Source organism: Petromyzon marinus, chromosome 11, assembly GCF_048934315.1.
Source record: "Petromyzon marinus isolate PM22_M1 ecotype Great Lakes invasive population chromosome 11, UKy_Petmar_22M1.pri1.0, whole genome shotgun sequence".
In the NCBI taxonomy this organism is placed as follows: Eukaryota; Metazoa; Chordata; class Hyperoartia; order Petromyzontiformes; family Petromyzontidae; genus Petromyzon; species Petromyzon marinus.
The window spans coordinates 928,456-953,672 of record NC_133677.1 but is presented as its reverse complement, the minus strand read 5'-3'; the positions used below and the strand labels follow the sequence as shown (position 1 = coordinate 953,672).

At 60.1% G+C, this 25,217-nt stretch overlaps 1 protein-coding gene across 3 annotated transcripts in view; it reads left to right on the top strand.

The window, feature by feature from the left end:
* Positions 1–22,535, top strand: part of LOC116941404 (serine/threonine-protein kinase 10-like) — a 29,870-nt gene extending 7,335 nt beyond the window's left edge. Inside the window, exons 3-19 of one of the 3 annotated variants that reach the window (XM_032952488.2) lie at positions 4,838–4,886; positions 5,944–6,093; positions 6,559–6,631; positions 6,913–7,107; positions 7,270–7,351; positions 7,807–7,941; positions 8,150–9,400; positions 9,716–9,846; positions 10,037–10,160; positions 10,580–10,759; positions 14,457–14,528; positions 15,613–15,742; positions 16,575–16,699; positions 17,305–17,493; positions 17,688–17,813; positions 18,050–18,163; positions 19,223–22,535. In XM_032952488.2, the coding sequence (XP_032808379.2) occupies positions 4,838–4,886; positions 5,944–6,093; positions 6,559–6,631; positions 6,913–7,107; positions 7,270–7,351; positions 7,807–7,941; positions 8,150–9,400; positions 9,716–9,846; positions 10,037–10,160; positions 10,580–10,759; positions 14,457–14,528; positions 15,613–15,742; positions 16,575–16,699; positions 17,305–17,493; positions 17,688–17,813; positions 18,050–18,163; positions 19,223–19,369 (3,273 nt within the window). In that variant the 3' untranslated portion in view covers positions 19,370–22,535. Of the gene's footprint in view, positions 1–4,837; positions 4,887–5,943; positions 6,094–6,558; positions 6,632–6,912; positions 7,108–7,269; positions 7,352–7,806; positions 7,942–8,149; positions 9,401–9,715; positions 9,847–10,036; positions 10,161–10,579; positions 10,760–13,205; positions 13,299–14,456; positions 14,529–15,612; positions 15,743–16,574; positions 16,700–17,304; positions 17,494–17,687; positions 17,814–18,049; positions 18,164–19,222 lie in introns of all 3 variants that reach the window. The other 2 variants (XM_032952487.2, XM_032952489.2) reach the window with 2 other exon arrangements.
* The last annotated feature ends 2,682 nt before the right edge of the window (positions 22,536–25,217 follow it).

Below are 25,217 nucleotides of genomic sequence, written 5' to 3'. Positions count from 1 at the left end.
GCCAGCACGCATGCGGATGTGTATTTAAACCCCCGTGTGTAGTTTTGCTACGCCGCAGCCGGTTATCTCTGTGGGAGTCACGGAGCGATCCCAGGCCCCCTCCCTCGGCGTGTAGTCAAACTAAACTCAAACTATTAACTGTTTTTATTTTACCCACTGAGCTATATCGCTCTTTTTAAGAATTGAACTGGCTACAAATGATAGCTCAATGAAACGAAATGGCTTATCGCGTGAAAATGTATGGTACCCAAATACTCTAAACGCATGTGGACTAACGGAGCGATTAGGATCGTGCAAATGGAACAAAAGAAAAACAGAAACGAGATCAAAACTTCACTTGGCTGTCGCCTGCGGCTCCCTCGCGAGTCGGCGTGGACGATGCGCTCCGAGTCGCTGGATGGGAAACCCAACTTAGAGTTGCCCCGAGCGCAGCTCTGCTTCTCCGTGGTGTTTATTGTCGTTGGTTGTGCGCTGTATCGTCCGCGTTGGGTTGTTTTGAACGCCGTGTGTTCTGCGACCACTTCCTCACCGAGTCGTCGTCTCAAAGGCTGCCCCGTCCTGGCACCTCTGATGAGCACGGTTGGCTGCGTGCGGCGCGAAAGAAGTTCAACCATACACCCTTGCAACGTGCAAGGCACGGCGGTGTAAATAATACACGGCGATGATGAAATGTGGAACCGGAAGACCCCGGGGGAGGCCGCGTGACACCGGGTGACATTGGGGTCAGGGTCACCAGCCCCCTTGACCACGCGCCACCAACACCGCCACCGCCGTTGCCACCTATTTCGAGCCACCGCTGTGCTGCTGGGGGTGGGTAGGGGGCCTCCATTGGATTGTTCCCCCCCCCCCACAAACGCCTGGCCGGTGTCACGTGTCACCTTTTGTCTGACACGGAAAGATCGAGTCGGGATTGTGGTCGTCACAACCCTGTGCTCAGGAGCTTGTGAATAAGTTAGAACACGTGGGCTGTGTGTGCTCACAGGTGTGTGGGCTGTGTGTGCTCACAGGTGTGTGGGCTGTGTGTGCTCACAGGTGCGTGGGCTGTGTGTGCTCACAGGTGTGTGGGCTGTGTGTGCTCACAGGTGCGTGGGCTGTGTGTGCTCACGGGTGCGTGGGCCGTGTGTGCTCACGGGTGCGTGGGCTGTGTGTGCTCACGGGTGCGTGGGCAGTGTGTGCTCACAGGTGCGTGGGCTGTGTGTGCTCACGGGTGCGTGGGCTGTGTCCCCATATAACCCTCTGTTCAGCCCCCATCCTATTCCCGCTAATGCGTCAGCCTCAAAATTACTACGTCAAGCGCTGCGTGCTGATGTTTGTTTAAAGGTCCACTTGTGTGTGTATCTGTGTGTCCGTGTGTGAGTGTGTGTGTGTAAATGTATGTCTGTATGTATGTCTGTGTACGTGTGTGTGTAAATGTGTCTGTATGTATGTCTATGTACGTGTGTGTGTGTAAATGTGTCTGTATGTAAGTCTGTGTACGTGTGTGTGTAAGTGTGTCTGTATGTATGTATGTCTGTGTACGTGTGTGTGTGTGTCTGTATGTGTGTCTGTGTACGTGTGTGTGTAAATGTGTGTCTGTGTGTCTGTGTACGTGTGTGTGTGTATGCCTGTGTACGTGTGTGTGTGTCTGTGTGTATGTGTGTGTGTAAGTGTGTCTGTATGTATGTCTGTGTACGTGTGTGTGTGTCTGTGTGTATGTCTGTGTGTGTGTCTGTGTGTATGTGTGTGTAAATGTGTCTGTGTGTGTGTAAATGTGTGTCTGTATGTATGTCTGTGTACGTGTGTGTGTGAGTGTGTCTGTATGTATGTATGTCTGTGTACGTGTGTGTGTGTAAATGTGTCTGTATGTATGTCTGTGTACGTGTGTGTGTGAGTGTGTCTGTATGTGTGTATGTCTGTGTACGTGTGTGTGTGCAAATGTGTCTGTGTGTATGTCTGTGTACGTGTGTGTTTATGTCTGTGTACGTGTGTGTGTCTGTGTGTATGTCTGTGTGTATGTGTGTGTAAATGTGTTTGTGTGTGTGTCTGTGTATGTCTGTGTGTGTGTAAATGTGTGTGTGTCTGTACGTGTGTGTGTGTAAATGTGTGTCTGTGTGTATGTCTGTGTACGTGTGTGTGTGTATGTCTGTGTACGTGTGTGTGTCTGTGTGTATGTGTGTGTAAATGTGTCTGTGTGTGTGTCTGTGTGTATGTGTGTGTAAATGTGTCTGTGTGTGTGTCTGTATGTCTGTGTGTGTAAATGTGTCTGTGTGTGTGTTTGTGTACGTGTGTGTGTGTAAATGTGTGTCTGTGTGTGTCTGTGTACGTGTGTGTGTGTGTAAATGTGTGTCTGTGTGTATTTCTGTGTACGTGTGTGTGTGAGTCTGAGACCAGGAAAGGCAGCGGGCAGAGATGATCTCCCAAGCGAAATGCTGAGGGAGGGTGGCGTTTGTGCACAGACTGCCTAATATGACATCATAACAACAGTCTGGACCACTGGACGGGTTCCGCAGGATTGGAACGATGCCTTGGCGGTCCCCCTCTTTAAGAAGGGGGACCGCACAGACTGTAACAACTACAGGGGCATCTCACTCCTCACTGTGCCGGGAAAGGTCCTGGCAAGGATTATTCAACATCGCCTTGCCGGGCACGCTGAGGAGAGGCTTGCGGAGCCCCAATGCGGTTTCAGGAAAGGACGGTCCTGCACAGATGCCATATTTTCTGTCCGTCTGCTACAGCAGAGGTGTAGGGAATTCCAGCAAGACCTACATCTCTGCTTTATTGACCTGGTCAAGGCCTATGATACCATCAGTAGGCCTGGGCTCTGGGTTGTTTTTCGTGCTTTTGGAGTACCTGACCCTCTGCTCATGATCATTAAGGACCTTCATGATGGTGAGCGGGCCCGGGTAAAACTACGTGGCCGGGAGTCAGAGCCATTCCCTGTACACCTTGGGGTGCGACAGGGATGTCCTCTGGCTCCCACATTATTTAACATCTATTTTGACCACCTAGTTCGTGAAGCCTTCAATAGCTGTACCGGGGGAATCTCCATTTGGTACAGATATAATGGGAGGCTGATCGATGCCCGGGTGCGGTCAAGGGATGGCTCCCTATTGCTCAACCACGTTATGTATGCCGATGCTTTGGTAATAGCTGCTCATTCAGAGGAGGAGTTGGAAATGCTGCTGCTGAGACTGGAGCGTGCCACTAAGAGATGGGGCCTTACCATCAGCCCCACCAAAACTAAGCACCTGCCTGGGTATTTTGTACTATCGGACACTCCACCCCCACAACTCCCAATCGGTGATGGGGCAGTTGTGGAGAGAGTGGAGAGTTTCCCATACCCGGGCAGTGTGCTTATGACCAGCTCCAGTTTACCAGCAGAGGTCTCACTCCGAATCAGTCGAGCGGCAATATCTTTTCATCGGTTGTGTAACGCTGTGTGGAAGCTACCTGGTGTGTCGCTCCGCACTAAGCTTCAGGTCTTCTCGGCCACGGTCATTCCCTCCCTTCTCTACGCTTGCGAAACTTGGACCCCCCTAATAGAACATCTTCACCTGTTAGAAACATTTAGGCTAGCCTGCCTACGATCCATCCTGGGTTTAACCAGGCGGGATTGTGTGAGGAGTCGACCCGTGGCACCTGGGTCTGCCCCGTGACCTCCTACCCGCGGGCGTTCGACACTTCACGTGGCCTCAAGGTGCACATGGCCTGGCACAAGCGTCGTGGTGACGTCACCACCACTTAATGGCGAATGGCGGTTGTTGTTATGTGTGGGTGTGTGTAAATGTGTGTCTGTGTCTATGTCTGTGTACGTGTGTGTGTGTATGCTCCTGCCTGTGGGTGCTCACTAACATAATTTGCCCCAGCAGCTTGTTAAAGGCTATGTGGAGATCTGTCTCTGTGCATCTCAGGTTATCTTAACATAATTTATACAGCGCCTTAACCGAGGCACTTTACAGAGAATTAAGAATGGCACACATGAACGTAATGGTGGCGATGAGGTGAATGAAATGGATGAGAGGAAGCAATGGGCGAATCTGTAGTGCGTGAATTAGGTAAAAGCAAAATTGATGAAAGCAAATGATGATGATTGGATTGGATGGATGGGGAATAGATGGTAGCCATGTAATGTGATTATGAAGAGGAAGTGGTTATAGTTGGAATTTAGAGGTCGTGCGGTGAGGTCGGGAAAAAAAGTGAGTTTTGAGGGAGGAGTGTAAACTAGTGAGCGAAGAGGACTGTTTATTTGCGTGCGTCCCTATGTGCGTGTGTGTGTCTCCATGTGCGTGTGTCTCTATGTGCATGCGTGTGTGTCTGTGCGTGCGTCTGTGTGCGTGTGTGCGTCTCTGCGTGCGCGTGTCTCTATGTGCGTGCGTGTGTCTCTATGTGCGTGTGTCTCTATGTGCGTGTGTCTCTATGTGCGTGTGTCTCTGTGCGTGTGTCTCTGTGCGTGTGTCTCTATGTGCGTGTGTCTCTATGTGCGTGTGTCTCTATGTGCGTCTGTGAGTGACTGTGTCTCTGTGCGTGCGTGTGTCTCTGTACGTGTGTCTGTGCGTGTGTCTCTATGTGCGTGTGTATACATACAGCAGTGGCACAGTGGTTGGCGCACTGTGCCACAAACTCCACCAGAGTTCGATTTCTTCTCACTGCCAGCACTCGTGATGATTACCTGAACCGGTCCTGGGCCTCCCCTAGGTCGACTCGGCCTCAAATAAGTTCGTGGTGCTGTGTGCCGTGGCGGTCTTCATAGGTGCTTGCTAAAAGCAACCAATATGTTAAGGCTATACGGGGGATCTTCGCTGTTTATTGTGTGTGTATAGACGGTGTGTGTGTGTGTGTCTTTGTGTGTCCCCTCTAGATCCTCATCGAGTTCTGCCCTGGGGGTGCTCTGGACGCCATCATGCTGGGTGAGTCACATGGGGCGGCTGTGGGGTCAGGTGTCAGGGAGCCCCGCACATGAATGCAGGTGGGGCGAGCGGACGTGTGCCTGCGTTCGATTCTCCACTTGGGTGTCCTTGTTTGCGTGCGTCTCATGTACACGATTGTGTGTGTGTGTTGTACACGATTGTGTGTGTGTGTTGTACACGATTGTGTGTGTGTTGTACTCGGGGAGCGATAGTGTAGCGGGTAGCATGCTGCGCTATGAACCCGGCGACCCGGGTTCGATTCCCGCTCACAGCCAACACCAGTGACGATTATCTGAACCGGTCCTGGGCCTCCCCTAGGTCGACTCAGCCTCAAATGAATACCTGGTGTGGTGTGTAAACATCGCCACTGGGGAGTGTGTGGTGCTGGCCACCCACCCCCTCATGTACCGTTCCGGCCTTCATAGGTGCTCGCTAACAGCACTTGCCCCTACAGTCTGTTAAGGCTGTACGGGGGATCTTTGTTGTACTCGTATGTGTGTGCGTTGTCCACGTGTGTGTGTGTGCGTTGTACACGTGTGTGTGTGTTCGTTGTACACGTGCGTGTGTGCGTTGTACACGTGTGTGTGCGCGTTGTACACGTGCGTGTGTGTGCACGTTGTACACGTGTGTGTGCGCGTTGTACACGCGCGTGTGTGTGTGCGCGTTGTACACGCGCGTGTGTGTGTGCGCGTTGTACACGTGCGTGTGTGTGTGCGCGTTGTACACGTGTGTGTGTGCGCGTTGTACACTGCGTGTGTGTGTGCGCGTTGTACGTGTATGCGTTGTACACGTGTGTGTGTGTGCGCGTTGTACACGTGTGTGTGTGTGTGTGTGCGCGTTGTACGTGTTTGTGTGTGCGCGTTGTACACCTGTGTGTGTCGTACACCTAAGTGTGTGTGTCTCGTACACGTGTGTGTGTGTCGTACACGTGCGTGTGTGTGTGTGTCGTACACTTAAGTGTGTGTGTGTCGTACACGTGCGTGTGTGTGTGTGTGCGTTGTACATGTGTGTGTGTGTGTGTGTCGTACACGTGTGTGTTTGTGTCGTACACGTGTAGAACTGGACCGGCCCCTGCTGGAGCCACAAATCCGCGTCGTGTGCCGCTACACGCTCGAGGCGCTGTGCTACCTCCACGACAACAAAATCATCCACCGTGACCTCAAGGCCGGCAACATTCTCCTGTCGCTCGACGGCGAGGTCAAGCTCGGTGAGGACGGGCACCGGAACTGGCTCTGGGCACCGGAACCGGCAATCTCTTATTGCATACGCACACACTGGGATGTACCGCTCTGTTACTCCTACATGGCTCCCTGTGACTCTCCGTGGCTCTCCATTACTCCACACACCGCTCTTAATCTGTCACCATGGCTCCCCGTCAATTCCTCCCCCTCGTCCCCCTCCACCCCGCCCCCCTCCACCCCTCCCCCCTCCACCCCTCCTGCCCCCCTCTCCCTCGTCCCCCTCCACCCCGCCCCCCTCCACCCCTCCCGCCCCCCTCCCCCTCGTCCCTCTCCACCCCGCCCCCCTCCACCCCTCCCGCCCCCCTCCCCCTCGTCCCTCTCCACCCCGCCCCCCTCCACCCCTCCCGCCCCCCTCCCCCTCGTCTTCCTCCACCCCGCCCCCCTCCACCCCTTCTGCTCATTCTAAATTTGTCGCTCTGCCTCCCCACCAGCTGACTTTGGAGTTTCCGCAAAAAACACCAAGACCCTGCAGAGGAGAGACTCGTTCATCGGCACCCCGTACTGGTGGGGCACCACGCAACAGAACACCGCGCCACACCGCGTCACGCCGCATCGCGTCACACCACGCTACATCGCGTCACACCACGCTACATCGCGTCACACCACGCCACATCGCGTCACACCACGCCACATCGCGTCACACCACGCCACACCAAGATACACCGCACCACGACACGCCAGCTACGCTCTTCATCCTGCCGTGCCCTGAAGCAGAAGCGCGGTTGCCCCCACGGCTGCGCAGTAAACCACTGTGCCGTGCGTGCGGCGGCGATGGCGGCGTGCAGGATGGCGCCGGAGGTGGTGATGTGCGAGACGTTCAAGGACTCGCCGTACGACTACAAGGCGGACGTGTGGTCGCTGGGCATCACGCTCATCGAGATGGCGCAGGTGGAGCCGCCCAACCACGAGCTCAACCCCATGCGCGTGCTGCTCAAGATCGCCAAGGGCGAGCCGCCTACCCTGCTCGCCCCGTCGCGCTGGTGAACCCGCCGCCGCCACCACATGTACACTGTACGCACACCTGCTACGTGCCGTTCGAGTGCGTCGAGCGGCGTGCCGCTACGGTCCACTTCCCGTGCATTCGGTGGTCAGTTGCCGTGGGTGTCTTCTCCTCCGCTCGCCCACCCCGCCCCACCCCCCAGGTCCCCGCAGTTCAGCGACTTCCTGCATAAGGCACTGGACAAGAACCCTGAGACGCGCTGGTCTGCCCCACAGCTGCTACAGGTCCGTGCAGTAGGAGGGACACAGACACCGCACAGACACCAAACAGACACCCCGCAGGCACCCCGCAGACACCACACAGACACCACACAGGCACCACACAGACACCCCACAGGCACCACACCGGCACCACACTGGCACCACACTGGCACCTCACTGGCACCCCATAGGCACCACACTGGCACCACACAGGCACCACACAGGCACCCCACAGACACCCCACAGAGACCACACCGGCACCACACCGGCACCCCACAGGCACCACATCGGCACCACACCAGCACCCCACAGGCACCACACCGGCACCACACAGACACCCTGCAGGCACCCCGCAGGCACCACACCGGCACCACACCGGCACCACACAGACACCACACCGGCACCACACAGAGCCTTCCTGAACCAGAGGTGAGGCTTCCGTGGGTGAACGAGCGTGCCGCCCCCCTACCCACGCCCAGCACGCCTTCGTGAGTGACGCGGCCGCGGTGAAGCCGCTGCGTGAGCTCATCGCCGAGGCCAAGGCGGAGGTGATGGAGGAGGAGGTGATGGATGAGCGCTCCGAGGAGGACGACGAGGAGAGCGAGGGCACGCCCGTGAGTTTGCTCGCCCGCTCGCCCGCGTGTATACTTTCACACGTATACACGCAGACTCGCACAAGTACTCACGGGCGCCCTTGCACACGCACACACGCGCGATGCCGTTCAGCTGCTCTGTGGGGCCAGTCGTGGTCGCGGTCCACCTCACGCACGTGTGTACGCGTGTGTGCGCGTGTGTGCGCGTGTGCGTACGTGTGCAAAGCAGTCGATACCTGGACACAAGCGCGCAGCCTCTGACATCAGCGTGTCCAGCCTGGAGGACGAGAAGCCACTCCCGACGCCCGCCGTGACCCCCGCCGTGACCCCCGCCGTGACCCCCGCCGTGACCCCCGCCGTGACCCCCGCCGTGACCCCCGCCGTGACCCCCGCCGTGACCCCCGCCGTTACCCCCGCCGTGACCCCCGCCGTGACCCCGGCCGCCACCCCTGTAGTCGTGCCCGAACCCGTAGCGGAACCGGCTGAGACTCGTGAAATCGTTGCCAAGATGCCCTCCGACAACAGCAAACCAGAGGACGGCGTTGCCACGGTGACCGGGTTGGCCAGCATCGTCGCTGCAGAAACGGAGGAGCGGTCCGGCGAGGGCGGCGACGAAGTGGCGGTGGCAGCGGCGGCGGAGTCCGGCGAGGAGGTGGCGCTGAAGGGAGCAATGCCCTCGTCGCAGTCCGTCGAGGTGACGATCGCGATGCTGAACGAGGTGATCGACTCGATCGAGTTTGAGGAGGCAGAGGAGGAGAGCGACGAGGAGACGGACCCCGCATCCCGGGACAAGATGGCATCGGCCGCGGGTGGCTCTTCGGACGGCGTCGCAGCCGCGGAAGCCGCGGTGGCCGCCGCCGCCGTAACCGAACCGAGCGCCGATGGCGCGGTGAGCGTGGGCGGCGAGGAGGAGGCGGTGCCGGCGGGGGCGGCGGTGGCGGGCGTCGCGCTCCCGCCTCTGCCCCGGACGCCGTCCGTGCAGGAAGTTCCAGAGCCGCCCCCGGAATTCCGGGACGCGCCGCCGAGCGGGGAGGAGGGCGGCCGCGACACCCCCCCGCCGCCGCTCGAGTTCAGAGACGACAGCACGGAGGAGGCGTCGGCGGTTACCGGAGAGACGGGCCAGGCCGAGACGGAGGCCCCGGCGGCGCCGGCGGCGCCGGCGGTGCCGGCGGGCACCGAGGCCGAGGAGGAGCGGGAGAAACCGGGGACGGGGGTGGAAGAACCGCACGAGCGAGCGGAGCCAGTCCCCGCCTCCCGCAAGGAGGAACGGAGGAGCGACGAGGAGGAGGAGGAGTCGGCGGGGGGGAGGGGAACCCCGGATCCGGCGGCGCCGGAGCCCGTGCGGAACGGGCGCGCGGGCGACACGGACAGCTCGGGCGCCTCCATGTCGGATACGGGCAGCGTGGACATCAGCCTGTCCATGTACAGCGCGTTGGCACGCAGCAAGGAGGCGGGCGGCGGGGGGTCCCTCTCACTGCAGGTGGCACCCCACGCAGCACACCACGGGAGGGGGGGGGCTGTTTATCAACGTCCATGTCATCATCATCATCGGCGTGGTCATTCTTGTGGTTCAGACTTATCTACAATTGGACACTGCATATATGCTTGTATATTGTACACCGACTGTAAATCAAGAGAGTGTGTGGGTGTGCCGCATGTGATCCATGCGGGAGGCCTCCTGCTGCTTCGTGTTTAAAGTTCGTGCGGCTCACACAGTTGGCGGCGTCTGCCCCCCCCCTCCCCGACCCCCCCTTGCCACCCCCCCCTCTGTCCGCCCCCCACCACCGCGCACCAGGATATGCGTCGGGAAAAGAAGACTCTGAAGCGTACGCGGCGCTTCATGGTGGACGGCGTGGAGGTGAGCGTCACCACGAGCAAGATCATCAACGACGACCACCGCAAGGACGAGGAGATGCGCTTCCTCCGGTGAGCACGGCGGGGGGGGTGGGCGAGTTGGGCGGGCGAGTGGGTAGACGAGTGAGCGGGCAGGTTGCAGTGGGTAGGGGAGTGACGGAGTGGGCGAGTGAGTGGGTTGGAGAGTAGCGAGCGGGCGAGCGGACGAGCAGGCGGGCGAGCGAGCGGGCGAGCGAGTTCCCCGTGTCGCCCGTGCGTGCAGGCGGCAGGAGCTGCGCGAGCTGCGGCTGCTGCAGAAGGAGGAGCAGAGGGCGCAGCAGGAGCTCAACAGCAAACTGACGCAGCAGAGCGAGCTGATGCTGCGTCGCTCCGAGCAGGAGGCCAACGTACCGCACTCGCCACGCACTCGCCACGCTCTCGCCACACTAACCACGCACTCATCATGCTCTCACCGCTCACTCGCCACACACTTCTGACTCGCCACTCTCTCACCGCATCACACTCACTGCATCAAACGCACTGCATACGCCGCATCACGCTCGCCAAACACTCAACACTTACAGCCTCGGAGGACCACGGCACACTCCGCACCACTAACCGCACTATCGAGTTGACGTTCGTCGTGCTCTTGAGCACCAACACGGCACACGTGGCACCGTGCACCGTGCACCGCGTGGTGCTGCCACGCGCGACCCAAGCAAGCTTCAACTTGGAATCGAGCGATCACCGTTTCCACCGCCGTTACTTACCTGCCCCCTCCCTTAACCCCCCCACCCCCGCCCCCCCCTGCCGCCCCCTCCCCCAGTCGCGCAAGAAGCAGTACGAGACGGAGATCGAGACGCTGGAGCGGCAGCAGAAGCAGTCGATCGAGCGGCTGGAGGCGGACCACACGGCGCGGCTGCGCGACGAGGCGCGGCGAATCAAGGGCGAGCAGGAGCGCGAGCTGGCCAAATACCACGACGTGCTCAAGCACCGCCGCAAGGAGGTGCGCCAACGAGGGGAGAGGAGGGCGGGAGGATGGCGAGCGGGCGGTGCGGGGGACACTCCGCCCGCCCGCCCGCCCGCGTTCTCGCGCGCTCGCCGGTTGACGTCGCAGCCTTGTTAATGAACGCGCCGGTCTGCTCGTCAGAGCGACTCGGGCTCATTGGTGAACGTCGACCGTGAACGCGGTTCCACGAGCGTTCGTCCGGTCGCTCGCTCGATCGTTGATTCGGTTTGTTCAGCCACGGTCACCGATTGGCGGCGACCTCGGTCCACGGATGCACGCACGCACGCACGCGTTCTTGCGAGCGTGCGCACGTTGACAAGCTCGTTTTCATGCCCAAGCGCGCGTGCCCACGCTCATTCATGATTGCATTCGATTACACGCACGCACAAACGCACGCACGCATGCACGCAAGCGCTTGTGCCCAGTCCGGTGCGACTCCACCACGGTTGTTGTCGACGCTTTGCGGGCCTCGCTTGGAGCGGTTGTCGTCGTTGCCGTACGGTTGCGGTCGCTGGGTCTCCGTGCCGATGCCACTGCCGCGATCGCTACCCGCGGTGACGTCTCGCGATCGGGTTCAGGTGCTCTCCGCTGTCTCCGCTCTCTCCGCTGTCTCGCGCGCTCTCCCTACGCTTCTCACGGGACGCGGTTTCTGTCGCTGGGCGACCTCTGGGTGACTTCTGGGTGACTTCTGGGCGTAGCATTCCCTCCCATCGTCCGCTTGGGTGGTGTCGGTCTCCCCCTCCCCTCCCCCGCAGCTGTTATTGCAGTCGAGGGCTTGACTCTGATTGGTCGAATTGTATGGACAATTGGTTCAGGTCGTTGGGCCGACCCAGTGATCCCAGGGGTAATTGGTTGCATTTCTATGCCTCGTGGGTACTGGCGCTGTGTTCATCAGTGGCTCCCAGGTGGTTTGATGGCGGTGGGCGCCAGGCCGATTGTCGTGCGCCAGCTGCCGGCGCTGTCTATCCCGTCCGACTAACCCCAGCCTCCACGGTGGCGCTGCCGCCCTGCGTGCCGTCTCCCTGCGCCTCTCCAGCACAGCCAGCCTCCTCGTAACAGACTTCCGAGTTCGCTTCCCACTGCACCACCTCCCAACCTCCCTGCACGCTCCTGAACCCCTGCACGCTCCTGAACCCCTGCACGCTCCTGCACGCTCCTGAACCCCTGCACGCTCCTGAACCCCTGCACGCTCCTGCACGCTCCTGAACCCCTGCACGCTCCTACACGCTCCTGCACGCTCCTGCACGTTACTGCAGCCTGCACGCCATTGCCTGGCAGTGTCGCTGCATGCGCCCGCTCGGCTTGTAACGATCCAGTCAATTCCCCCGATTCAGGGGTCGCCATTCCATTGAGGAGTCGACCGTCCTGTTGGCTTTCCTGCGACCCTGCAGTGCGCGCCGCTTTCAAGACGCCCTATTGTCACGCGACGCAGGGTCTGTGGATCGTTACTCGCCCGTCCCGGCCTCTCACTGTGGCGTGTCTTGCAAATCCTTGGTAACCCCCGTATATGTAGAGAGAGGGAGATGTACGTTGGGACACTTGGATTCTGTCGTGTCCCCACAAACAATGAGTCGATCGTATCGCCTCTTCCGTCCACTTAACTGTAGTCCGAGTGCCGGTGTTCCCTACGCTGCACGCGACCTGTAAATCCAGCCCTGTTGTGGAGGCAGCAGCGGGGGTTGGTGGATCGCACGAACGTTGTAACGCTACATTCCTGTGGGTGCACGCCGAGGAGGAGCCGTACCCTGGCTCGCCAGGGGAAGGCGGCGGGACGGCAAAATGTGGACCTCGCCCGTTCCACCTGTATGGGATCGAGTATCGCCCCCCTGCACGCGGAGGTTTCATCCAGCCGCTCTGCTCGCCTCCCACACGTGCTGAGGCTCATTAATTGGCTGACGACAGCTTCATACATGGAGGGGGCCGCTGAGCTTGGCCGGCTATCGGCAGCGCCAGCGCGCGGCGCGGCTGCTGCCGCCCTCCCGCTCGTGTGTGGCTCCTCTGCGATTGCACCAACGAGGCCGCCGCTGTGTATAACGATAACACGTCACTTACTATTATTCTTCTTAAACAAAGCCCTACTCTGCTGGACAATGAGCTTTTAGCTTTCGTGGGTTACCAGGTTTGTCCAGGACACCTCCTCAGCCGCTCGCTCTGCGCAAGGCAACGGCGCGAGCTCCCGTGCCGCCACGCTTCCTCCCCTGTGCCGCCCGGCCTCGCTCGCCCCGCCGCTGTGTGTGCCGTCCAGCCGTGGAGCGAGCCTGACCCTGCATGTTGTGTGCCGTCCAGCCGTGGAGCGAGCCTGACCCCGCATGCTGCCGCATACACGCTTAACCAGCTGTAGAGTGAGTGACCCTGCACGCTGTAGGATTCTATCCAGCCGTGGAGCGAGCCTGACCCCGCATGGGAACCCTGACCCAGCGTGCGCCCCTCCTGCATGCCGTAGGTGTTGAGTGAAGTGGACAAACTCCCCAAAGAGCAGAGGAAAGACCACGCAAAACGCACCCGGGAGGATCTCGCGCTCAGGCAAAAGTCCGAGGTAACCGCCGCTGCCGCTCAAGACCCCCGACCATGGTTGCGGGGGGGCACCGGGGGGGCGCCGTGGCAACCGTTGCGAGGAAAAGGAGGGAAGCGCCGTGGGGGGGGGGGTGGGGGGCGGCACCGGTGGGGGGGGGGGGGGGGGGCCCTCGTTCGCGGCCGTGGCGTCTCGTCTTTTCCACTGCGTCGTCGGATTCGTGCCGCGCCTCCCGTCGGACTTGACGAGGATGGCGCGCTCGCCGCGGGCTGTGTGTGTGTGTCTGTGTGTGTGTCTGTGTGTGTGTGTCTGTGTGTGTGTGTGTCTGTGTGTGTGTGTGTGTCTGTATGTGTGTGTCTGTATGTGTGTGTCTGTATGTGTGTGTGTGTCTGTGTGTGTGTCTGTGTGTCTGTGTGTGTGTCTGTGTGTCTGTATGTGTGTGTCTGTATGTGTGTGTCTGTGTGTGTGTGTGTGTTTGTGTGTGTGTGTGTGTGTCTGTGTGTGTGTGCAGACGATTGTGTGTGTGTGCAGACGATTGTGTGTGTGTGTGTGCAGACGATTGTGTGTGTGCAGACGATTGTGTGTGTGTGTGTGTGCAGACGATTGTGTGTGTGCAGACGATTGTGTGTGTGTGCAGACGATTGTGTGTGTGTCTGTGTGTGTGTGCAGACGATTGTGTGTGTGCAGACGATTGTGTGCAGACGATTGTGTGTGTGTGTGTGCGGACGATTGTGTGTGTGTGTGTGCGCGTAACCGATAGTTGATCCGTAGCACCTGGGTCTGTCCCGTGACCCCTTGCCAGCGAGAGCCTTTCGACACTTCACGTAGCCTCAAAGTGCACCTAGCCTGGCACAAGCACGACGGTGATGTCGCCGCCACTTAGTGGCGAATGGCGGCTGATGTTGTCGTCGTACGACGGTGCGGACGTGTGTGGTGGTGTGCCGCGTGTTGGACTGCGAGCGTGATCACCGTAGGTTTATGCGTGTCGTCGTGCGAAGCGGGGGGGACGTATTCGTACGTGACACGCGGGTCATCCGCCGGTGCGTGTTCTTGCGGTGCTGCGTACTGGTGCGCGTGTGCATGCGGTCGTTCCGGCGGCGTGCGTTGGTGTGCTCACACCTCCCCCCCATCCCACACGGCCCCCCCCCTCCCTCACGCTGTCAGCTGTCTCTGGCTCCACAGGGTCTGGCACAGATCCCTGTGCACAGCTTTCAGCTCTCCTCCCTCTCCCTGTGCAACGCCAAACTGCCCAGCGTAAGTGCGGGTCGCCCTCCGCTCCCTGCCACTTCCCCCGCTTCCCGTCCCCATCAGTGGCGTCTTGAGGAAGGTGCGGGGTTGGGGTGGTGGGGGGCGACTCGCACAAGGAGGGGGGGGAGGGCAAAACCATGACAGGCCACCAGAGCGCCGACCCCCCTCGGAGATGATAAATCGCTGCCCGACAGATCACGTGACAAGAACCGGCTGTCTTGATTGGTCGTCGTAAGAACGATGCTGTAGGTTCCTGGCTGTAGTTGGGTTCCCTGGATGGAGAGAGGCTGGGGACCAGGGAGTGCCACACCGGGGCCCAGGGAGGGACGGACTGGAGCTACGGGCCCCTCGGCACCGCCACGGCGCCACTGATGGTGCCCGCGCTAACCCCATGCGCTTGAGTGCCGTGAGGTTGCAGTGATTAACCGCGTTTAACCGCGATTTACAGTGTGCAGTGGCTGCATTAACGAGATTCCCCCAACCCCGGCGTTGCTGCTCCCCGCCCTCCTTCATTTGTCGAGTTTAAATTGAAGAAATGGGGGCCATGTGCCACCATCTCGCCCATCATCGCCGTCGTCGCTTCTGCTGTCCAGGTCCCTATCTCTGCCCCCACCCCCCCCCCCAGCTGTAAATGTAACACTCCCAGGGAAACACAGATGAGTATTGACATGGAGTGGTCCATTGTGCGCGGAGGAGGATTGGTGGGGGAGGAGGCCAGACTCGGATCTCCAGTAAAAGTCTTTGGCCGCCAGATCTGCACCGGGTTTTTGCCGCTATGCGGGACGCCGCGTGGGCCCTGCGTGCGCTCACGCGCTCACGGGAACGGCCTGGCGCTAACGTTCACGTGCGCGTGTTTGTGAAGATGTGTTTGTGTGTGCGTGTTGGTCGAAATATGTGCGTACAAGGCACGTGCTGCACGTGAAAATGTGCGTGCTCTGTGTGTGTGTGCCCATACCTGCGTGCGCGTGTGACCGCGCGCTGTGGTGTGTGCATGTGTGGCCATGCGTGCTTCTTCGCACCTGTGCCCGTGCGTGCGTCCCCGTGCCCCACCCCCCACCCCCCCGTGGGTCCCCGTGTGCCCATGGCCCAGGAGACGGAGTTCATCACGAAGCAGCAGCAGGATCTGGACGCAGCGCTCAAGAAGATCATCATGGAGCACAAGGTGGAGGTGGCGGAGACGGAGAAGACCTGCCTGCACAACAAGCAGCAGCTGCTGCGAGGTGACGACGCGACGCTCCCCCCTCGCCCCCCCTCACCCCCCATGCACGTGGAAACGGCACCGGCACGAAGGGGGGAGGTGGTTCCCTGTTGCGTACCGGTGGTTGCGTAGGCCTTCGGGATCTGCGGTATCTGCTTCTGCGGGCCGTTCCCTAGCAAGACGATGTTGCTGGGATTCCTCATCTCGCTTTTATCCGACACCAAAGCAGTTGTGTTAAGTTGTTAAAACACCAAACTGAAACCTTTTACAAGTAATCATGTTTGCATTCACCACAATACTTGTGGTCAAAATGCAAAAAAAAACTGATAGTTAATGCATTGTCTTTGAAACTGATGGGTCCACACCAGAGACAGCTTAGACCAGAGGATGCCAAAAGGCGTCCAGCACAAAGACAATGCACTAATGAGAGCTCGGGGTGAGCATCTACCTCATATTTTGTTACTGGCAAAGGAGGTCCCAATGACAACGGTGTTTGTTGAAAATTGGCGTGGGATGAAACGTGATTGGTCTTCAGAGCACACGACATTTGGTAAGTCATGTGACCTCTTATCTGCGTTATGATTGGATGTTGTCATCTCGGTTGCACAATAGAGGATTTTGGCAAATGGCATGAGCAGATCTGCCTCAAATTACTGGCACCGGGCACAAGTTTGTGGTGTGTCTTACAATGCGGAGAATATGGTGAAGTGTTTTACAGCGGCCCACAGTACGCCAACCGTTGCCAACAACGATTGCCATGAAATCTCCATGGTCACTCGCAACCCCGAGTCTCGCTCGGCGGTCGTGTTCACCGTCCCCCGGTCCCCTCTTCCCCCCCTCCCCCGCCCACTCAGCGAGGGAGGCCGGCATGTGGGAGCTGGAGGAGCGGCAGATGCAGGAGCGCCACCAGCTCATGAAGCAGCAGCTCAAGGAGCAGTTCTTCTTGCAGCGGCACCAGCTGCTCAAACGCCACGACAAGGTGCGTGGAGAGGCGGTGGGGTGGGGGGGGGGTCTGGGGTCAAGGGTCACGTCTCCACGCCTAGAACAAGGCGTGGGAGAACCCCCCCCGACTCGCGCTCCGCATGCGAGCCGGGACTCGGTGTGGTGCCGCACCGCGGCCTCCTGGGGCCCACCGCGAAAACGCTCGCCTGGCACCGCGAGCGGACTGGCCGTGCCGATTGGGTACCGGTTGGGGGGGGCCGGGGAGGGGACGAACCTTTTTGGCTCGGCAACAACACCGTGTTCATCGACGCGGCTCGCGCCAGGTCGCCGCCATCACCGCACGATGACGGCGGGCAGGAGGCGGCCGAGGCTGCGCGCGAGTTGACGAGCGGTCGCCCGCCAGACGAGTGCGAGGGCGCTTGGTAGCGAGAAGCCGTCCCACCGCTGGCCTGCATCCACACGGGCCGCGGCGACTTCGCCGGCGCCGCGGCCGCGCCCTCGTTCCACGTCCGGCCGGGGCTGCCCTCGGGCCGCTGCCCGGCCGGGGCGAGGTCACCGTCGCCTTCGACCCCCGTGCCGGCGGGGGGGCGACGACGCTGTCGGCGGTAACGTCGCGACGACGCTGTCGGTGGGCGCGTGCAGGAACAGGAGCAGATGACACGCTACAACCAGCGCCTGCTGGAGGAGATGAAGGCGCGCCAGGCGCAGGAGCGCGTGCGCCTGCCCAAGAACCAGCGCAGCGAGGCCAAGACGCGCATGGCCATGTTCAAGCAGAGCCTGCAGATCAACCCATCCAGCAGCGGAGAAGGCAATCGCGACCGCATCAAACAGGTCCGCCTCGCCCCTTGTGAGCGCGGTGGTGGTGAGGTGTGAGGGGCGGTGGTGGTGAGGTGTGGGGGGCGGTGGTGGTGAGGTGTGAGGGGCGGTGGTGGTGAGGTGTGAGGGGTGGTGAGGTGTGAGCGTGGCGGTGAACCAGGCCCCCCCCCGCCCCCTTTGCCCCCCACCCCATATCCGGCCCCCCACAGTTTGCACAGCAGGAGGACAAGCGGCAGAAGGCGGAGCGGCAGCAGCAGCAACAGAAGCACGACAACCAGATGCGCGACCTCGGCATGCAGTGCGAGGCTAACATGCGCGAGCTGCAGCAGATGCAGGTGATGCCAGCAGGGCGGGTGGACGCTCCCTCGGTGCCCCCCCCCCCCAAAACCTCTATCTCTCCCGTCTCCTCTGATCCCCCCCTTACCCCCCCGATCCTTCTGATTCCTCTGATCTCCCCCCCACCCCGATCCCTCCGATCCGGCCGCTAACGGCGCTCGCCTCGAAAGTCTGTCTCAGGCTCCACGGGGGGGGGTGGAGTGTAGTGTGGTGATCTCTGTCCGTGTCTGTGTAGAATGAGAAGTGCCACCTGCTGGTGGAGCGGGAGACGCAGAAGCTCAAGGAGCTGGACGAGCAGCACGGCGGGGAGATGCGCGAGTGGAGGGACAAGCTGAAGCCTCGCAAGCAGGTGTGTGTACGTCGCAAGCGGGTGTGTGTACACCACAAGTGGGTGTGTGTACACCACAAGTGGGTGTGTGTACGTCGCAAGCGGGTGTGTGTACGCCGCAAGCGGGTGTGTGTACACCACAAGCGGGTGTGTGTACACCACAAGCAGGTGTGTGTACGTCGCAAGCGGGTGTGTGTACGCCACAAGCAGGTGTGTGTACACCACAAGCAGGTGTGTGTGCACCGCAAGCGGGTGTGTGTACACCACAAGCGGGTGTGTGTGCACCGCAAGCGGGTGTGTGTACACCACAAGCGGGTGTGTGTACACCACAAGCAGGTGTGTGTACGCCACAAGCGGGTGTGTGTACACCGCAAGCGGGTGTGTGTACACCGCAAGCGGGTGTGTGTATGTCCCAAGCGGGTGTGTGTGTGTCACAAGCGGGTGTGTGTGTGTCACAAGCGGGTGTGTGTGCACCGCAAGCGGGTGTGTGTGTGCCGCAAGCGGGTGTGTGTGTGCCGCAAGCGGGTGTGTGTACACCGCAAGGGGGTGTGTGTACACCACAAGCGGGTGTGTGTGCACCGCAAGCGGGTGTGTGTGTGCCGCAAGCGGGTGTGTGTACACCACAAGTGGGTGTGTGTGCCGCAAGCGGGTGTGTGTGCACCGCAAGCGGGTGTGTGTGCACCGCAAGCGGGTGTGTGTACACCACAAGCGGGTGTGTGTGCAGCGCAAGCGGGTGTGTGTGCGTCGCAAGCGGGTGTGTGTGCGTCGCAAGCGGGTGTGTGTGCGCCGCAAGCGGGTGTGTGTGTGCACCGCAAGCGGGTGTGTGTGTGTCGCAAGCGGGTGTGTGTGCACCACAAGCGGGTGTGTGTGTGTCGCAAGCGGGTGTGTGTACACCGCAAGCGGGTGTGTGTGCGGCGCCGTGGTGCCAGCGCGCGGCGAGGTTGATGCATGGTATTTGGCTTGCTGGTGTGATGGTGCGGTGTTGTTGTCAGTAGGGTATGTTGTGATGTACCGGTGTGGTTGTGCGGTGTATCACTGGGTATATTGTGACACCGGTGCGATGTTGTTACGGCGTGGCAGGTGCTGGAGGAGGAGTTTGCGCGCCGGCGCCAGGAGCAGGAGATGTTCTTCAAGATGAGCAGCGACTCGGAGTGCGTCAACCCCGGCACCACCAATCGCGTGTCGCGCTTCTACCCGGTGCCCAGTATGGGCGCCAGCGGCGTGTGAAGGGAGCGACGCGATTGCTCTCCCGCTCTCGCTCTCTCGCTCTCTCACTCTCTCTCTCGCTCTCTCTCTCTCGCTCTCTCTCTCTCTCTCGTTCTCTCTCTCTCGCTCTCTCTCGCTCTCTCGCTCTTTCTCTCGCTCTCTCTCTCTCGCTCTCTCTCGCTCTCTCGCTCTCTCTCTCTCGCTCTCTCTCGCTCTCTCTCTCTCTCGTTCTCTCTCTCTCGCTCTCTCTCGCTCTCTCGCTCTCTCGCTCTCTCACTCTCTCTCTCTCGCTCTCTCGCTCTCTCACTCTCTCTCTCTCGCTCTCTCGCTCTCTCTCGCTCTCTCTCTCTCTCGCTCTCTCTCTCTCGTTCTCTCTCTCTCGCTCTCTCTCTCTCTCGCTCTCTCTCTCTCGCTCTCTCGCTCTCTCGCTCTCTCTCTCGCTCTCTCTCTCGCTCTCTCTCTCGCTCTCTCTCGCTCTCTCTCTCGCTCTCTCTCTCTCGCTCTCTCTCGCTCTCTCTCTCGCACACTCGCGCAGGCACGTACCGGCACGTATATTTATACACGCACGTACACATGTACACACCCATTCACAGCCTGGCGAGCTGCTCTCATACAGGCAGGCACATGCATACATACACACGCAAGTAGGCATACACGTACTGTACACATGTTCACAGGCATACGCACACACAAACTAATCGCTTGCACACCTCCACTCACACATGCAAAAACAACTGCCAGTGACGTCACTATAGCGCCTGTGTCCGGCTAGGTGCACTTTGAGGCTACACACAGACTGAAACACACCTCCACTCACTCACCCAACTTGCATACTAAAACCACTCCACACACACGAACCTTCCATTTATACACGAATACAAAGATCCCCCCTATAGCCTTGACAGACTGTTGGGGCAAGTGCTGTTAGCGAGCACCTATGAAGGCCGGAACGCCACACGAGAGGGTGGGTGGCCAGCACCACGCCCAGCCGCCTTTGTCTCCCTAGTACCCGCATACACCCCCCTCCAACAACAACAACCGCCGTTCGCCACCAAGTGGCGGTGATGTCACCACGGCGCTTGTGCCAGGCTATGTGCACGCCGAGGCTCCCTCCACTCACACTCCCACACGCACACACTCGTACACACACCCCTCCACTTACACACCCACACGCACACTCGTACACACACCCTTCCACACCCACACACTCGTACACACACCCCTCCACTTACACACGCACACACTTGTACACACACCCCTCCACACCCACACACTCGTACACACTCGTGGACACACCCCTCCACTTACACACCCACGCACACACTCGTGCACACACCCCTCCACTCACACACCCACACGCACACACTCGTACACACACCCCTCCACACCCACACGCACACACTCGTACACACACCCCTCTACTCATACTCCCACCCCTCTACTCATACTCCCACACACACACACTCGTACACACACCCACACGCACACACTCGTACACACACCCCTCCACTCACACACCCACACGCACACACTCGTACACACACCCCTCCACTCACTCGTACTCACGCACGCATCCCGCTCGCCCTCGACTCGCAGCCACTTGCATACAAGGCCCTCCGCTCGCCCGTTCCACACTCACCCACTCCACACTCACCCACTCCACACTCACCCATTCACCCACTCCACACTCGCCCGCTCCGCGTTCCGCACTCGCCCACTCCTTCCAGAGTTCCTTGCCACTGCCATCGCCACGGGGGGGGGGCAAGACGCGACTGCACTGATGCACAGCTCGTGTGCCCCCCTCTACGCGCAGGTGGGGGCCCTCCGCTCTCTCTCTGCCCGTGGCGCGGAGACCCCCCACCCCCAAGGTCGACATGCAGTCCCCCGTGCGACGTTCTTGGCGCACGGTTTGCGCGGCGCCGTTTGTTGAAATTACCGACGGGGCCACTGGGCTGGGTCACCTCCACCACGCACCGGGAAGCCGGCTCGGTGACCCCGGCTCGGTGACCCCGGCCCGGGACCCCGACCCCGCTCGTGTTTGCCGCCCGCCCGCCCGCACACGTGGGTGGCGGTGTCCGTGAGATCTTAAACTAAAGCGGGGCGCGTGTGTTGCAGCGGCGCCCTCCTTCGTCTTTTTTAAAATGTTCGGATCGCTGCGTCCTGGCATGGAGCGCGGTGCTTGATTTATTACTTTATTATTATTGATTGTTGTTATTGTTGTTAACAATGGTAGTACTTAACATCCGCAGCAGGAGCAGCGGCTACGTCAGTGTAGACGCCAACTCCTAGAGCCGACACGGGGGTGCGGGTTAGAAGAGCGGGCGGCAGGAGTCCTGTTGGGGGTTTGTAGGGAGGGCGCGGGGGGGTGAGTTTGTCCCGAAAATGGCTCGGCCTGTTGCACCAGGTGAGCCCCCCACACCCCCCAGCCCTCCCCACCCCCGTCCTGACGTTGAGCCCCCCCCCCCCCACGCAGCAGTGCGATGAGAGGCTGTGGACATCGGCACGGAAGATGAAACATCAACGCATGCACCCGTGCCCTGGTGGGGCTCGGGCCATGGGCGGGCTCAGCGGGAGAGGGGGGTGAGCGCGAGTGCCTCGGGTGGCTGGTTGGTGAGAGGCAGCTGCCCGTCTCGTGCTTGATTTTTGGTTGTGAGCAGCCCGACGATGGCGGGAACCAATTCTCACTGCTGGTTGGGTAGTGGGTTCGGTGCAGGTTCATTGTCACTTGCAGGGATGGTTGTCTACTATGATTAGGGATTGGGGTTCGCCTCTGGTTGTTAATTGCTTAGGGACGGCCCCGTGCTCGTGGCTAGCGGGCCGAGTCAGCTGTGCCCCCGGGCCGCCTGCCCCGCCTCCCCATCCGCGACTTTCGTCTCCCCTCGTGTCCGGAGCCGATGGCGCCGCGGCTCTCCGCATCGGCGATGGCGCCTGGGGCCCTCCTCGCGTTCACCCCGCGAGCGACCGCACGAGCGCCGGAGGAGGAGTCGCACCGCGCGGCGACTCCGTCTCCGAGCGACAAAAGTCGCACGGAACAGAAGTCGCGCGGCCGGAAGATGCCGCGCGCCCATTGCCTCTCGACTCTTGCCGCGCCGTCGCCGCTGCGTGCACGGAGCGGGCCACGGTTTCTCTCCCTTTGTCGCGCTGTCCGTGAACTCGACGATGGAAATAAAAGTCGGCTGTTTGTAAACTCGCGGCCTCCCCGACTGCGTCTCTCGCTGTTGCCGAAGGGGCAGGGTTCGTGGGGGGGGGGGGCGTCCGTACCAGGAGCAAGACGCCACGAGGGTGGCCAAAGCCCCGATGATGCCACCCGCACCTCACCTCGACACCAACGGCGCTTAGCCAACAAAAAGAGATGGGGTTTAGTCCAGTGGGGTTTAGTCCAGTGTTGTTCACTCGTTTTGAGAGAGGGGGGCGGAGAGCACTTTCGCCGATAAGACATCGTCAGTGTGAGGGCCGCCACACTCTTGAAACCATTGTGGGTTTGACGGTGATGATGATGGGGGGGGGGGGGGGGTGTTGCCTTGCAATGAAGAACGCCAATTTCGACGACAGTGTTTGGGTTAAGGGGTCGAGTTGGTGTTAGTGGGTCGTGTTAGTGGGTCGTGTTACAATTATGGGTTAGGGCGGAGTTGTACAAACTCCAGTCCTAGTGACGCTCCACCACGCCACGTCTCTCCACGTTTGCCATTTTACTCCCCATATTCAAACAAATTAACTCCACGCTGCACGCGCCCGATGATTGTTAAACACGTGACGTGCTGTTGACTCAGATTGGGATCGGTGTGCACGTGTTCTAACGCCACTGCGTTACTTAGATCGCCAAGTGGGACGTGTTTAACAATCATCGGGCGCGTGCAGGGTGGAACGAGTTCATTTGTGTTTGAATATGGTGAGTAAAATGGTCATGTCGGATATACGTGTAGTAGATGCAACTGAGTCACAGACGTACTCTTTGGAGGCAACACATTTATTATTAATAACAACACACGGGGTAACTGCCCCTTGACAGAATAACGGCATATGGTGGTGAACACCAGGTTAACTACACTAATTACAACGTAACGAGCTACAACGGACCGGACCACAGCTTGGGTCCAGGTCCACGTGTTGGAGACTCTGTAGGACGTAGACGAAAGTTTCTTGAGGATGAACAACAGCGCCGGGCCCTCTGGGGGACCCGGCTTAGATCCTCTGCGGCGTGGGCGGCTCCGCTCTTGGCCACGCCCATCTTCCAGAACCCTCGAGCAGGATCTGGACCCCGACCACGTGACCACCCCGAGCCTCCCACTTGGGGCCCCTGTGTAGACTTAACCGGTCACATGTCCTCTTGGATCAACCAGAGTACCACGGCCCTTAGTAACCCCATGTCCTGTGGCCGAGTCTCTCTCACCCTATCCTGTAGGGGTCGGCACTGCACGCAGAGCGTGGTGCCACCCAGCGCTGTCAGTCAGGGCTCACCGAGCCCCTCCAGGGCCGGTGCTGCACCCACGTCCACGTGGTGCCCGCGATGTCGCTACACCGCACGCCGTGCCCCTCCAGGGCCGGCATGACACAGTGACTAGCGCGATGTCTCTACACACGTCGCGTGATGATGATGATGAGGGGGTTTGGGCATCCCTGGCTTGGAGGCTCGGGGTTAGACCGCAGAGTTCAGGGTAGCGAGCGAGGCGCTGTTCTCTCTCCTGGACGGTCGGTGGGGGGGGCGGGGGGCTTGGGGGGGGGGCTTGGGGGGGGGGGGGGACGCGATCCTTACAACCTGCAGCTCCTCTTCTTATCCCTCCCCCCACTCCTTCCCATTGCTCCATCACATCGGGACGTGGAGATGGGGGTCTTAAGTGGGGGATCGTGATGATTATGAATGCCCCTTGCGGGGCAGGGGCCGCTGAGTTTGTGAACGGCTATTGTCGTCTTGTGTTTTAAGTGTAACCCTGAACCCCGGAAAGGATCCCCCACCCACCCCCTTTGCCTGGGGCTCCTTGTTAATGTCATCCGTGACCGCGGCCCGCGTCATGTGATCGCATCAGCGATGGTCGCACGGGGTACGAGAGCTGCCCCCCCCTCCCTCCAACCCGAGGGGTCGTCGTGCCCTTGCGCTGCCCCTGTGCCACTCCGCTGCTGGATGAAAGCCCCAGACCGGGAGTTGCGTTTGACCATACTTCACCACGCATGGTCGGTGCAGGTTGCTCAGATGTTAGCCACGGCCGGGAATCGAACTCGGGTGGGCCGGTGTTGTAGCGCAGTGCACTAACCACTGATCCCACCGCTCCATATATCTGCGAGTGGGTGGCGTGTGCCTGCATCTGTGTGTGGGGCTGTGTGTAGTGTGTGTGTGTAGTGTGTCTGTGTGTAGTGTGTCTGTGTGTAGTGTGTGTGTCTGTGTGTGTCTGTGTGTGTGTAGTATGTGTAGTGTGTGTGTCTGTGTGTGTAGTGTGTGTGTGGTGGGTGTGTAGTGTGTGTGTGTCTGTGTGTAGTGTGTGTCTGTGTGTGTGTAGTGTGTGTGTGTAGTGTGTGTGGGGCTGTGTGTGAGGCTGTGTCTGTGTAGTGTGTGTAGTGTGTGTGTCTGTGTGTGTAGTGTGTGTGTGTAGTGTGTATCTGTGTGTGTGTAATGTGTGTGTGTGTCTGTGTGTGTGGTGTGTGTGGGGCTGTGTCTGTGTGTGTGTCTGTGTGTGTGTCTGTGTGTGTGGGGCTGTGTATGTGTGTCTGTGTGTGTGGGGCTGTCTGTCTGTCGAGGTCGACTCGGCCTCAAATGAGTACCTGATGGGTGAACATCGCCACTGGGGAGACAAAGGCGGCCGTGCGTCGTGCTGGCCACCCACTCCCCTCGTGTGCCATTCCGGCCATCATAGGTGCCCCAACAGTCTGTCAAAGG